The 15,527-nt window shown below is 43.0% G+C and overlaps 1 protein-coding gene across 1 annotated transcript in view; it reads right to left on the minus strand.

The window, feature by feature from the left end:
- The window catches only part of SLC2A13 (solute carrier family 2 member 13), a 216,138-nt gene that overhangs the window by 141,358 nt on the left and 59,253 nt on the right, over positions 1-15,527 (minus strand). Inside the window, exon 2 of the mRNA XM_083182944.1 lies at positions 11,900-12,059. Coding sequence (XP_083039070.1) covers positions 11,900-12,059 — 160 coding nt within the window. The remainder of the gene's footprint in view (positions 1-11,899; positions 12,060-15,527) is intronic.

A 15,527-nucleotide genomic window follows, 5' to 3' on the forward strand; every position in this document is an offset into this window, starting at 1 on the left:
CTCCACCAGCGCTAGATAACAATAAAATGTTACTTCCCTTTCTATATGTGTGCTTGATCTTCTCAAAAGGGCCGGTATCACTTTTAGCTCCTTCCACTCATCAGGTTTACATGTAAGAAGAGCATATAAATCTCATAGTGTATACCGTTTTTAATTGTCACACACAAAAAGTTAAATCACATACAGGGAAAATAACAATGAATCACAGAAAAACACTATTCACAATATACAATGATAAAAGCACACACAATAAAATCCAATCCATAAAGTGACGAGTGCCAATGTAAATAAAGTGCTGCAGTGTAGTTACCAGATGGTATGTGAACTGTTGTTGATTACAGTTCAAAGTGCGCATGCATAAAATGTACGAGTCGCCCGGGTACAACCTGGATCTCAGATGCTGCTGCTGGCTCCACACCTCCGCACCAATATCCACTGTTCTCGCCTGCCGACGCGTTTCGGACCCTGTCTGGGTCCTTTTTCAAGGCTTAATGTGTGTGTGTCCAAACGTCCGTTTTATAATGTCCCAAAGATTACACACCTGTGGGTGTGACGCGTCATCCCGGCACCTCACTTCCGGGTGCCGCGCGTCACTTGACCCATCTCCTCAGCAAACATGACGCGGTCTCCGGATCTCCCACTTCCGGGTACCGTGTATCACGTGGTTCGCCGTGTCTCTGTTTCCTTGGTGATCTAGGCATCTTGTCTTGGGCTCCGGTCATGTGACCACGTTCCGGACCACATGATCGGAGTTGTTGCCTTCTGAATGGAGTCCGCATTTAGCTTCCGCCCTTACCTACTGTGGGCATTGCGAAATAAATACCTTTTAAAATAGAAAATGACAGATAAACACCTTAAAAGATTTTGCTTTATAAAACCAATCTTAAAAACCATTTTAGTTCAAAGTCTGTGTTTATACCGCTGGGTTTTAGAGTATTGTACTTGTAAATCATCTGCATTTCAAGTTTGGCCAGTTGCACATCTATATCCCTCCTGCGACATTGTCCCTCTACGTATTTCAATCCCAAGAATATTTTTATATGGCTGGGGGAACTGCCATGGTGTTCTTTAAAATGCTGGGAGAGTGAGTGTGTCTCAACTCCTTTTTTAATATTTCTAATGTGCTCACTTAAACGTACAGTACTTTTAAATGGCCGCAATGTTCTCCCAATATAAAATAAATTACATCGCGGCCATTAAAAGTACGTTTAAGTGAGCACATTAGAAATATTAAAAAAGGAGTTGAGACACACTCACTCTCCCAGCATTTTAAAGAACACCATGGCAGTTCCCCCAGCCATATAAAAATATTCTTGGTATTGAAATACGTAGAGGGACACTGTCGCAGGAGGGATATAGATGTGCAACTGGCCAAACTTGAAATGCAGATGATTTACAAGTACAATACTCTAAAACCCAGTGGTATAAACACAGACTTTGAACTAAAATGTTTTTTAGGATTGGTTTTATAAAGCAAAGTCTTTTAAGGTGTTTATCTGTCATTTTCTATTTTAAAAGGTATTTATTTAGCAATGCCCACTGTAGGTAAGGGCGGAAGCTAAATGCAGACTCCATTCAGAAGGCAACAACTCCGATCATGTGGTCCGGAACGTGGTCACATGACCGGAGCCCAAGACAAGATGCCTAGATCACCAAGGAAACAGAGACGCGGCGAACCACGTGATACACGGTACCCGGAAGTGGGAGATCCGGAGACCGCGTCATGTTTGCTGAGGAGATGGGTCAAGTGACGCGCGGCACCCGGGAGTGAGGTGCCGGGATGACGCGTCACACCCGCAGGTGTGTAATCTTTGGGACATTATAAAACGGACGTTTGGACACACACACATTAAGCCTTGAAAAAGGACCCAGACAGGGTCCGAAACGCGTCGGAGGCGAGAACAGTGGACAATGGTGCGGAGGTGTAGAGCCAGCAGCAGCATCTGAGATCCAGGTTGTACCCGGGCGACTCGGACATTTCAAGCATGCGCACTTTGAACTGTAATCAACAACAGTTCACATACCATCTGGTAACTACACTGCAGCACTTTATTTCCATTGGCACTCGTCACTTTATGGATTGGATTTTATTGTGTGTGCTTTTATCATTGTATATTGTGAATAGTGTTTTTCTGTGATTCATTGTTATTTTCCCTGTATGTGATTTAACTTTTTGTGTGTGACAATTAAAAACGGTATACACTATGAGATTTATATGCTCTTCTTACATGTAAACCTGATGAGTGGAAGGAGCTAAAAGTGATACCGGCCCTTTTGAGAAGATTAAGCACACATATAGAAAGGGAAGTAACATCTTATTGTTATCTAGCGCTGGTGGAGGGTTACCCCAATCTTTTGCTGCAGAGATGGTTGTCCTTTTGCAAGGTTCTCCTCTTTCCACAGAGGAATGCTGTAGCTCTGACAGAGTGACAGTCGGATTCTTGGTCACCTCCCCGACTAGGGCCCTTCTCCCCCCATCGTTCAGTTAAGATGGCCGGCCAGCTCTAAGAAAAGTCCTGGTGGTTCCAAACTTCTTCCATTTAAGGATGATGGAGGCCACTGTGCTCATGGGTATGGATCATTAGGTCTACAACACAATGGTCGACAAGCATTGTGTCGACACCATTAGGTCAACATGCTGAAAGGTCGACAGGTCATTAGGTCTACAGTCAAAAGGTCGACATGGGGTTTTTCACAGTTTTTTTAATCTGAATGTCGACATACCTGTAGTCGACATGGACACTGAAAAATAGCACTGTGTCCCCTCACATGGCTCGCTACGCTCGGCACACTATTTTATTTTTCCGCCATGCCCTAGTGGATGGTAGGGCCTGAAATACCTCCTGTCGGCATATGTTGGCTCAAAAAACAGTGAAAAACCCCATGTTGACCTTTTGAGTGTAATGCTGCTTTCAGACCGCAAAACTGGCTTTGACCCTGTATTTGGAAACGTTTCCAAAAACGGGTCTGCCAGGTAAAACCCCTTTCACACCGCATCTCTTAAACGGTATATTACCGTTTAAGTGCGTTTTTTTTTACACTGGCAGACCCGTTTTTGGAAACTTTCCAAAAACAGGGTCAAAGCCAGTCTTCAGCGCGCGCCGCCCCCGCCCCCCCTCCCCCGGGGGTTAACACCCCCAAATCCTCCCCACCCCAGGGCTAACACCCCCCCCCCCCCCCTGTGCAGCCGGTACCTCCGTTGCGTGATCCGGCACTGCAGTTGGTTGGGGAAGCACTTATGAAAAAAGCGTCTTTCAGAAAATGGCTGCCCCATAGGAAAACCTGTTTTAAAAAACTGTCTTTCGTATGGGGGCAGCCATTTTCCGAAAGTCACTTTTCTTATAAGAAAAGTGACTTTCGGAAAATGGCTGCCCCCATACGAAAGACAGTTTTTTAAAAAAGGTTTTCCTATGGGGCAGCCATTTTCTGAAAGACGCTTTTTTTCCATAAGTGCTTCCCCGACCATACTTCACTGCCGGGATCCACAACGAAGGTACCGGCTGCACGGCGGGTGTCGACACACGTGCCGCGTGGGGGGGGGTGTTGACACATGCGCAGGGGGGGGGCAACACGCGCGGGGGGGGGGCGGCTCCAGTGCTGCGAATATTTAATGAGTGCTCATTAAATATTCGCTGCTCTGAATTTAGGACCCAGCTCATTGGCTGGGTCCTAAACACAGTTTCAGACCCGATTTTGATGCAAAAATACCGGGTCTGAAACGGGTAGGACCCCCTATTTTAACCGTTTTACAAAATCGGCTTTTGTAAAACGGTTAAGGGGTCCTGCACCTTTCAGACCGCACAGATTACCGTTTTAAAACGGTAAAAAAACGGCAATATACTGTTTACAAAGTGTGGTCTGAAAGGGGCATCAGTGTACTTACCCCCGACTACTCTATATCAGGCATGGCCAAGCTATGGTCCTCCAGCTGTTGGGAAATACACATCCCAGCATACCTTGCCATTGTTTTAGTATTCCCTAACAGCAAAACTGTGGCAAGGCATGATGGGAACTGTACTTTTCACAACAGGAGGGCCATAGTTTGGACATGCCTCATGCCTGCTCTATATATTTGTTGTGTTATGCACTTTATCTTATCCTGATGACAGGGTCTACGAACCCCCAGGACATAGATACTTCATGGATTAAAATTCCAAGTTTGTTTCCACTACAACAACAAGGCTCAGAGTGCTGCTTTCTTGTTCTACCTTGGTTAACTATTGGAAGCTGCACACCTTCTAAAGATGGCACCCGAGCCAGCTACCAGTGGGAAGTCCTGAGTGATTAATCTACAGCATGAGAGAAATATATATATATATATATATATATATATATATATATATATATATATATGGGGTGGGGATCAAGCGGCACTCACGGACTCCATTTCTTGTGAATAAAAGTGTTTAATCGTCCTACATGTTTCGGGCGTGCTGCCCGTCCTCAGGGATGAGGACGGGCAGCACGCCCGAAACATGTAGGACGATTAAACACTTTTATTCACAAGAAATGGAGTCCGTGAGTGCCGCTTGATCCCCACCCCATGTAACAGGACCGGAGGGTCCATGCTGGATGGCACCAGGCTAGCACATATTGAGCCCACCACTTGGGAGTGCCGGTCACCGCACAGAATATATATATATATATATATATATATATATATATATATATATATATATATATATATATATATATATATATATAGCAGGTCTGGAATACCGCACTCAAAATACTCAGATTCAACTCGGCGGTGCTCCGCTTTTAGAGGCAATTAAGTCCCGAATATAACAATACTTTTGTAGGAGCAGGCACTCACCATAGGCAATTTTTCAGGGTTGAAGTAAATAAACTTTTATTCAGTCATAGCTGGAGTCGACGTTTCGATCCTCAACAGGGACCTTTGTCAAGACAATAAATATCCAAAAGGACTCGAGGCACAAGGCAGTGTGACCAGACAGCTTCTCCAATGGCCATTTATAGCACACAGGTACTAAGTGGCAAACACTCCCACTTCCTGCTTGAACTGAATGCAGGAAGTGGCCAAAAACACCATAAATATTTAATTAGCCTAGTGGACTTATATATGTATCACCAACTATAGTGGCGATTAGTACATGTAAGAAAATGCAGCAACGTGCGTTTGACATAAAGATCAAAAAACCACAAATACTATAATAGCGCGATACCGGAAGTGTCGTGCGTTCCAGGGCCCTGGAACGCACGCACGTACCGGAAGTGACGCGCGCCAAAGGCGCTGAAGGGATATTGAGTGAAACCAGGAAGTGTCATGCGTTCCAGAGCCCTGGAGCGCATGCACCCGTTCATAGAATGGCTAAATAGACCAAAAAACGCTATTAGGGGAGTATAGAAAGGGCGTGTTGCCTGTCAGAGCCCTGACACGCAAGCCCACCACCAAAACAAGAGCAATAGAATATATGGAAAAAACAGAACTTCAGATGACAGGAAGTGGGGTGCGTTCCACAGTAATGGAACGCAAAACCTCCACTGGATATCAAAACGATATGGTCAAAGGCTATAAAACATAGATAAAAATAAGAGGACAGTCAAACACACGCAATGCCACAATATCTAATGGATAATAGTGAGTGCACTAAGCCACAAATAGCCAGTGGAAACCCGCCTCATCAAACGTCATATATATATGACTAATCAGCTTATACAAAATATACAAAAGTAGACATACATTTAAAAACAGAAAAAGGAAAAATGAAACAATGAGGACTACCTTAGGGTGCACATAGCATACTTGTGTACACCGGTAGTCTTGTTACAAAAACATGAAAAAAGAAAAATGAAAAACAGGTTTACTGCATTGTCAGAAAAGAATTCTTTTCAGGAAAAGATTTTTTTCTCAAAGAAACACATTATAGCTAATCTGCTCATTGAGGCCCCGAGGGGCAACTGTCCCCAAATCATAAATCCAACGGGCTTCCTTTTGATGAAGCTTTCTATTTCTGTCTCCACCGCGGAGTAAAGGGGGAACAAAGTCAATGAGCATGCACCTTAGGCTAGCCACCGAGTGTCCCATTGCTAGGAAATGTTTTGCCACCGGTTTATCTGACTTTTTCTGTTCCAAAGCCTGTCGAATTGACAGGCGGTGATTTGCCATCCTTTCTCTGAACCCTCTAGTAGTGAGTCCAACATAATAAAGTCCGCACGGACAAATAAGGATATAGATAACAAACGATGCCATACATGAAAGTCTGTGAAGAATCTTTATCTTCCTCCCTGTGTGCGGATGTGGGAAGGTCTGGCCCACTAGCATAGATCTGCAAGTGGTGCAGTCTGGACATCGGACACAGCCAAGGCGTTGTGATGGCAACCATGTCTGATTGTTCACACTTGATTGTATGTGTGGCCGCATAAGTAGTTGCCTTAAATTCGGTCCTCGCCGGAATGACTGCATCGGAGGTCTCTTATCCAGATGACTCATTCTGGAATCGGTAGACACGATTGGCCAATATTTTCTAATAGCCTTCTCCATGTCATCCGAGGCCGTATTGTACGTAGATGTAAAAATCATGCGATTTGGGCCACTTCGTGCCTGTTTTGGTTGTTTGGTCTGATGCCTGGTGAGTGCCTTATGTAGACATCTATTAATGGTTCTGGTTTTATAACCTCTTTCTCGGAAGCGTTCGCTCATCTCAACCAGCTGGATTTTCGCAGTATCTTCGGACGAGTTGTTGCGCAATACGCGGGTGAATTGCGATATGGGTAAACTTTCTTTTAGAGAGCTCGGATGGTGGCTGGTGGCATACAAAAGTGAGTTTCGGTCGGTCTCTTTTCGATAGAGAGTATATCCAACCTTGCCGTTTTCCCTGAACAATGTGACATCAAGGAAATTGATGCTAGTAGAATCAATGCAAGAGGTGAATCGAATGCTAGTGTCTAGGGAATTCAGACAGGATAACATATCAGAGAACTCCTCCTCCGTGCCCATCCAAAATAAAAATATATCGTCTATATATCTCTTTAGACAAAGAATTTTGCTTGAAAACATAGACATAATATGTGCATTTTCATATTGATGCATATACAAATTGGCGTATGAAGGAGCCAGGGATGACCCCATGGCGGTCCCAGATCGCTGTATGTAATAATCTTTGTTATAACAAAAATGGTTGGTTTCCTAGCAATGGGACACTCGGTGGCTAGCCTAAGGTGCATGCTCATTGACTTTGTTCCCCCTTTACTCCGCGGTGGAGACAGAAATAGAAAGCTTCATCAAAAGGAAGCCCGTTGGATTTATGATTTGGGGACAGTTGCCCCTCGGGGCCTCAATGAGCAGATTAGCTATAATGTGTTTCTTTGAGAAAAAAATCTTTTCCTGAAAAGAATTCTTTTTTGACAATGCAGTAAACCTGTTTTTCATTTTTCTTTTTTCATGTTTTTGTAACAAGACTACCGGTGTACACAAGTATGCTATGTGCACCCTAAGGTAGTCCTCATTGTTTCATTTTTCCTTTTTCTGTTTTTAAATGTATGTCTACTTTTGTATATTTTGTATAAGCTGATTAGTCATATATATATGACGTTTGATGAGGCGGTTCTCCACTGGCTATTTGTGGCTTAGTGCACTCACTATTATCCATTAGATATTGTGGCATTGCATGTGTTTGACTGTCCTCTTATTTTTATCTATGTTTTATAGCCTTTGACCATATCGTTTTGACATCCAGTGGAGGTTTTGCGTTCCATTACTGTGGAACGCACCCCACTTCCTGTCATCTGAAGTTCCGTTTTTTCCATATATTCTATTGCTCTTGTTTTGGTGGTGGGCTTGCGTGTCAGGGCTCTGACAGGCAACACGCCCTTTCTATACTCCCCATATAGCGTTTTTTGGTCTATTTAGCCATTCTATGAACGGGTGCATGCGCTCCAGGGCTCTGGAACGCATGACACTTCCTGGTTTCACTCAATATCCCTTCAGCGCGCGTCACTTTCGGTACGGGCGTGCGTTCCAGGGCTCTGGAACGCACGACACTTCCGGTATCGCGCTATTATAGTATTTGTGGTTTTTTGATCTTTATGTCAAACGCACGTTGCTGCATTTTCTTACATGTACTAATCGCCACTATAGTTGGTGATACATATATAAGTCCACTAGGCTAATTAAATATTTATGGTGTTTTTGGCCACTTCCTGCATTCAGTTCAAGCAGGAAGTGGGAGTGTTTGCCACTTAGTACCTGTGTGCTATAAATGGCCATTGGAGAAGCTGTCTGGTCACACTGCCTTGTGCCTCCAGTCCTTTTGGATATTTATTGTCTTGACAAAGGTCCCTGTTGAGGATCGAAACGTCGACTCCAGCTATGACTGAATAAAAGTTTATTTACTTAAACCCTGAAAAATTGCCTATGGTGAGTGCCTGCTCCTACAAAAGTATTGTTATATATATATATATATATATATATATATATATATATATATATATATATATATATATACACACATATATACATATATATATATATATATACACACACACACACACACACACACACACACACACACACATACATACATACATACATACATACACATACACCCTTTTCCTTAAATATAGTTTACTATGCTAAACACTAGTAATTTATTAGAGGCCAAATGTGAGCCAGGAGGATTAATGAGTCACAACAATTTCTGTTTATGGGTAGGCGGTAATCCATATTCATATCACATTTGAATAAATAGGATGTTTCACCATATGACAAAGAGGTGTATTTAAATGTCACAGAATGCATAATATTTATTGCTTCAATTTACAGCTTATTTGTTACTACTACAAACTTATTTGTTACTACTACAAAGTACATATAACATGTCAACACCATTTCTAAGCTATCTGACTTAGATCACTTACGATTAAAGCACTGATCCCTCCGAGTGTATGCCCTGCACTGATGGCTATGTGCTTAAGCCCGTCAATCAGCACAGGACAGGTCGCCCATGTGTAAAGGGCATAACCGTATAGTTTGCTAAATGTTATGAAAGGACTATACATAATGTACTTATATAGAAACAAACACAAAACAGGCTAAAATATCATATTATATGCTTTCACTCTAACCCAGATTTTTGTTCACACCAGACAGATAAATCTCATCTTAAGACTTTGCAGCATACTGCATATGTAAATATAACTGCATTTTGATGGTTATGCCTAAGGACTTATTTTACATGTTAATTATGTCAGTTTTCTCAGAATAAAAAGGCACGATTTGCTGCATGTAGTCTATGTAAATACATTAAGAAAAAAAACAGGTACTTATGTAGTTTCACCGCACCAGCATGGCGCCGTGTGTCTGTGTCCAGCTGCGGGGCTGTAAACTCCATGCCAACGTGGATAGTTCATACCCCCATTATCCACGTTGGCATAGAGATGATTTTAGATCGTGTGGGCGAGCGCAGCGAACCCCGCAAGGGGACACAGACGCACAGCGCCATACTGGTGCCGTGAAAGTACACAAGTACTGAAAAACATATAGTATATCTGAAGCACATGAGTTGGAGTTGCAATATTGCTATTCCAATGAAAGCAGAGACAAACCATTTTGAGAATGCATTTAAACATGAAAAAAAATAAAAATAGAATTTCCAGGATTCTATGCAAAATATGAAGTGCCAGATTTCAGCACATATCCACTGTCTCTATACTAGAAATCAGTGAGTAATTATTGTTATTAAGTGAACTGTAAATGAAAAAGAATCTTTAGTAAGGCTCTAAGCCAGTGGTTCCCAACCCTGGTCCTCAAGTACCCCCAACAGTGCACGTTTTCCAGGTCACCCAGCAGGTGCACAGATTATTCAGGCACATTTTAAAAGATCCACAGGTGGAGCTAATTATCTCACCTGTGATTCTGTGTGGAGACCTGGAAAACGTGCACTGTTGGGGGTACTTGAGTACCAGGGTTGGGAACCACTGCTCTAAACTATCCAAGCTGACCTCATTCCAGATTCTAAATCTATGACTTCTGGATAGCGTCATAATGTAGAATAGCCTAGTATCTGTAGCAAAGCACCATACACACTAGGCGATATTGGTCACAATATAGTTCAGAAAGGTCTTACTGAGAGACATTGTGGACATATCGCCTAGTGTGTACGCTCCCTGTCATTAAAGATGTACAATCCTGCGCATTGTTAACGACCCCTCCATCGTCCAAGTATGTCCAGATGAGGGTGCAGTGGCAGCAGAGCCGTTGCTCACCCAGCCGCCGCTCACCTCGGAGCAGGCATTGACAAGTGTTTATGCACTTGCCAATGGCTGCCCCCCGATGCCGCCAATATCGGTGTTGGGGGACATAGTTTAGTGTGTATGGGCCATTACACATCAGGTAGTGCAGGAGAAGGGTCTTTTCACCCTTCTAATGCTGCAGCCCTTCTCTTCTTCCTATCACAGCAATTAGTGATGCCAATCCTCGGGCATATATTCAATCCCTGTATTTGGAATTGGAAAAAAAAATGTTCAATCCCAGGATTCTCAGCATTGAGTTTGTCAATGAAAAGACAAACTCCACCCCTCCAACCATTTTATAAACAAAATGATAAAAAATGGCAACTTTCGTTTTATCGTCCTGTACATTTTTTTGCTCTCTCTCGGGTCATGCGCATTGTGCAAGTCCAGGATGAAAATGGGGCATGCGCACAGAAAAAGAAAAAAGGAAGCATTAATGAATGAGAAGGTTTACCAACATCTGAAAAGTTATCTACAGAAAATCGCAGCTTTTCAAAAATGCGCCTTAAATTATACCCCCTTTCACACATGCAGCTGAGTTCTTGCACGTGGGCACGCATCAATCCAGGATTTATGCATGTGTAAAAGGAAGAACCTCTTAAGTTGTGGGTCCACAACAGGGTCATGGAGCACAGACCAGGGACTTTGCTGGCTTGCTAGACTCTCCAAATTCCAGGGTATGGGGTTGGGGAGGTTAGGAAAATCACAAAAACATAATATGTTCATAATCCTCTCTTGAAATATGCTATAATGTAATATAGTTTGTCAACGTTGCTGTAAAAAGCGAACAAAATCAATGTATACTGCTCACAAATTATAATAATTCAATATATTTTAAGTAGTACGAGACTTGGGCAGCTTGTTCTTAGAGATCTGTAGCAGAGCTTTTCCCACTTTTCACCTGTGCGCATTAAAATAGCTTTAATCTCATGTTTCAGCTTTTATCCAAATGCATGGTTTACGTGCAAACAAGGGAACAAAAATAGCACTGGCAGCAGCCTGTGACTATTTCTATTTGTAGCTAGAGTTCCAGTTACATGGCATATGATGTCTCTTTGCATCCCAAAATAAGATATTAAAAATCAATTGTCTGAAAAGCAACATTTATTTCGGTTTGACTTTCACTTAACTTCGCATTTGCTTTCTATGGTAGACAGTCCACCACTAATAGATGAAGTTCAGTAACATATAAAGAGAAACCAGACCAATAACACATAAACCCACAATTAAAGGTCCCTGGGGAGAATCCCCCTAATTCCCTAATGCTATGGGGGTATTTAATTAGTGTTGATTTTTTGCCTAGGTTATAGGTACTTTTCACCGTTTAGATCAAATGTGAATTAGACCTATTCAATACGTGAATGAACAAGTACATGATAACGCATTAGTATTGCACAAGCTCCTCCACCTTTGGATAGCTGGGATTTCACATTATAAAGCAGCAGGAATGAACAATTAGATTTTTTTTTTAGGTTTACGCCTGCTCTCATGGGCACAATTTACAGCAAGATCAGGATCAGTCTGTGCAGTGCCAATCACATAAAAAAACAACACCTATTAAATATTCACTAAAATAGTAATACTTCTCAAATCCAATATTAGATAGAATTATTAACCTTTTCAGAAATTCTATTTCATTACGAACCTCCATCCATCTCTTGGAAGGTAACTAAAGGCACCATCCACAACAGCCGCAAAGAACTGTCCACCCGTGATGAATAGTGTGTTAATTGTAACCAATCGTCCTCTCAAGTGCGGTGGTGCTGCTTCTGCAATGTACACTGGGACAGTCATAGAGGCAATACCTAGGTTAAAGAAAACACACATTTAAAATTCACAAAATGTCTGTTTTATTTAGGATCACAAAAAAACTAAAAATATATATATTATTTGCAATAAACCACAGTGCTGTTGGGGGTGTGGTATGGGTCTCCGACAGTGGGGATCCCAACAGTCAGTATCCCGACTTCAGAATCCCAAATGCCGGTGCTCAGACAGGGGGCGAGCGCAAAGAAGCCCCGTGCAGGCTCGCTGCGCTCGCCACACTGAGGGCCTGGTGGCCGCTACACTTGCCACAGGTTCTATTCTCCGTCTATGGGGGTCATGGACCCCCACAAGGGAGAATAGCCTCTGGCAGCCGGGATCTCGACGTTGGGATCCCCACTGTCGGAGCATCATCCGGCACCCGCTTTTGGGTCATCAAATTAATAGGTATATGCAGGAAATGTCTGGTTTCAGACCTATGGTTTATTGTAGTGTCCTTATTGTTCTTAAATATTAGGAAATTCTTTGGACTAGAAAGAACAAAATATAGGATCACCATAAATTCATTATACATTCATACAGGAAACAAAATACATCAAACACCTACAACAGTCCAATTTTGAGCAGATACATTTTAACAAGTAGAACCAACCATATGACATGTGTTGTTGATAGATACCAGCCTAATAATGAAATTATGTCTGTATTACCTATTTTATACCATCAAGCAGGGTTGCACCTGGTGATTTTAGACCCAGATCCAGTTTTTAGGTCTACACCAACTAGGTCGACAAGCATTGGATCGACACCACTAGGTCAACAGACAGCAAGGTCGACATGGGTCTAGGTCAACATGACATTAGGTCGACATGGGCAATGTCAACAGTCAGAATCGACATGGGGTTTTTCTTTCTTTTTTTCGAATGTCGACACAGTCGCTCACAATGCTTTTGGCGTGGTGCCTCGCTATGCTCGGCACACTATTTTATTCTCCCACCACGCCCTAGTGGATGGTAGGACATGAAATACCGCCTGTTGGCACATGTCGGCTCAAAAAACAGTGAAAAACCTCATGTTGACCTAATGATGTCGACCTAGACCCATGTCGACCTAATGGTGTCAACCCAATGCTTGACCTAGTTGGTGTAGACCTAATGACTGTATCCCGATCCAACCCGGCTTGTCACCCCTTTTACACAGGCATTCCTACCTGGCAAAATGCCAGGTGGGTGACGTTGCCGCAGGTGGGGCCTGTGCCAGGAGACAAAAGAATCTCCCAGCGCCGGCTTTTACATTGCAGTGAACTAGTCACATCGATACAGGTTCAACCCTGAACACTTTCAGGGGGAAATCCCAGGTTTCACCATTTACACTGCCTGCAAGCCCATGTTTTTGCGCGCTCCTGTGCAAAACCCCAAGTTAGGGGTGGTGCAGACGGGGAATAATTGATCTCTCCATTGAACCTCTATTACATTAATTTTCATAGGCATATGTGCATAAAATCACATCCTCATTTTAAACAGAGAAGGGCATCTACTGATCATGGATATTTGAAATGTTGTGCTGAAAGCAATTTCTCAGTAAACTGAAGTGTTTACAGAATGTTCAGTACTTTACATGGGAAATGTATGTTACAGCTTCTAGGAATCATCACTTTTAAAACTTATCAAGCTATTTATCACTTGATAAACATATCGGACACTACTAACAAGTGAGTCTAATGCAGCCCACACACGCACCGATTCCAGCGTGCGTTGTGGGCTTAACTAGCACACACAGCATCGCATCGTATGCCTTGTGCATACGATGTGCATGCGATGCGATGCTGTGCTTGAAAAAGCTAGTACAAAAAGTATGTGCAGCACATACTTTTTGTACTGTACGATGTACGATGAGGTGCCGCGGGAGCGCGCACCCCATCGTACAGCATCGCACCGCCGGCATCGGCGCGTGTGTGGGCTGCATTAATCCAATCCAAGTGCCAACTTTTTGACTGGCATAAAAAAAATGGCATCAGCGAATCCAAGAATTTGTCTAAAACACATCAGTTATTCGACTATTTTCCACGGATGCAGATGTGACTTTAAACCAAGTCAAATCTGTATCTGCAAAAAAGCCATACAAAAAAAGACCATATTGAATCGGGCTGTCCAGATTTTTTGGCAAGGGGTAAATATACTAAAGCACCTGTTCTCAAACTCTGTCCTCAGGACCCCACACAGTGCATGTTTTGCAGATCTCCTCACAGAATCACAGGTGAAATAATTAACTCCACCTGTGGATCTTTTAAAATATGTGGTACTTGTGTACTATCACGGCGCCCATCGCATCGCAGACCATATCGCATGCGATGCGATATCGGCCGATGTTGTACAATGGCATACAATTTTAAAATTATATGCCATTGTATATGGCATACAATGCCATACAATTCAATGGGATGCGATTATAAATTGTATAAGCACCCTAATGGGTGCTTACAATGCTTAAATGCACCCCCCACGCCACCCCCTCAGTATAAACGTGAACCCGAAGCGTGGCGGTACGCGTCCTACGACCTTTTCATACCCCCACTATCCACGTCGGCGTGGAGTTGATTTTATAAAGTGTGGCGAGCGCAGTGAGCCACTGAGCCCAAAGCGTGGCGAGCGCAGCGAGCCCCGCGAGGGGATGCGGATACCTTCACAGGAATACGTGTCCCCTCGCGGGCTTCACATGTATCCGCGTCCCCTCGCCACACTTCGGGCTCGGTGGCTAGCTGCGCTTGCCACACTTTATAAAATAAACTCCACGCCGACGTGGATAGTGGGGGTATGAAAAGGTCGTAGGACGCGTACTGCTGCACTCGCCACGCTTCGGGTTCACGTTTATACTGGAGGGGTGGCGTGGGGGTGCATTTAAGCATTGTAAGCACCCATTAGGGTGCTTAAAAGCACACATTAGGGTGCTTATACAATTTAATATCGTATATGCGTTAAAATCGCATGCCATCGGGTGTATGGCATGCGATGTGATTAAAAAAATCGGGCGACTAATTATCGGGGCGCCGTGCTAGTACACAAGTACCAAATATGTCAATGAGTGCACCTGTCAGGTCACCTGGAAAATGTGAACTGCGTGGGTGCTGAGGATCAAATTTGAGAACCCCTGTACTAAAGAGTCTGAAAATTATAAAAGGTGATGTTGCCTATAACAATCAGTCTTGTGTCTATGATTTCTCTATTGCATCCTAGAAAATGATAGTCAAAACCTGATTGGTTGCTTTGAGCAACATCACCTCTTTACACATTGCATTAAGAACCTTAAGTCAATTTACCCCTTAGGTTTTATTTGCAAATCGTGGCACGTCGTGGAGTGTTAACAGTACCATTACTGGTGCCATTATCGATTTTTGCAAATTTCATTAAGAAATGCATCAAATGTTCTTTGGGCCAGTGATGAATCTTCCATCTAACAGGCTCAAATGTTACACAATAATTTTAAATATTTAACTAAAAATGTTTTGTCCT

The sequence above is a fragment of the Crinia signifera genome, chromosome 4 (assembly GCF_055691185.1).
Source record: "Crinia signifera chromosome 4, ASM5569118v1, whole genome shotgun sequence".
In the NCBI taxonomy this organism is placed as follows: domain Eukaryota; kingdom Metazoa; phylum Chordata; class Amphibia; order Anura; family Myobatrachidae; genus Crinia; species Crinia signifera.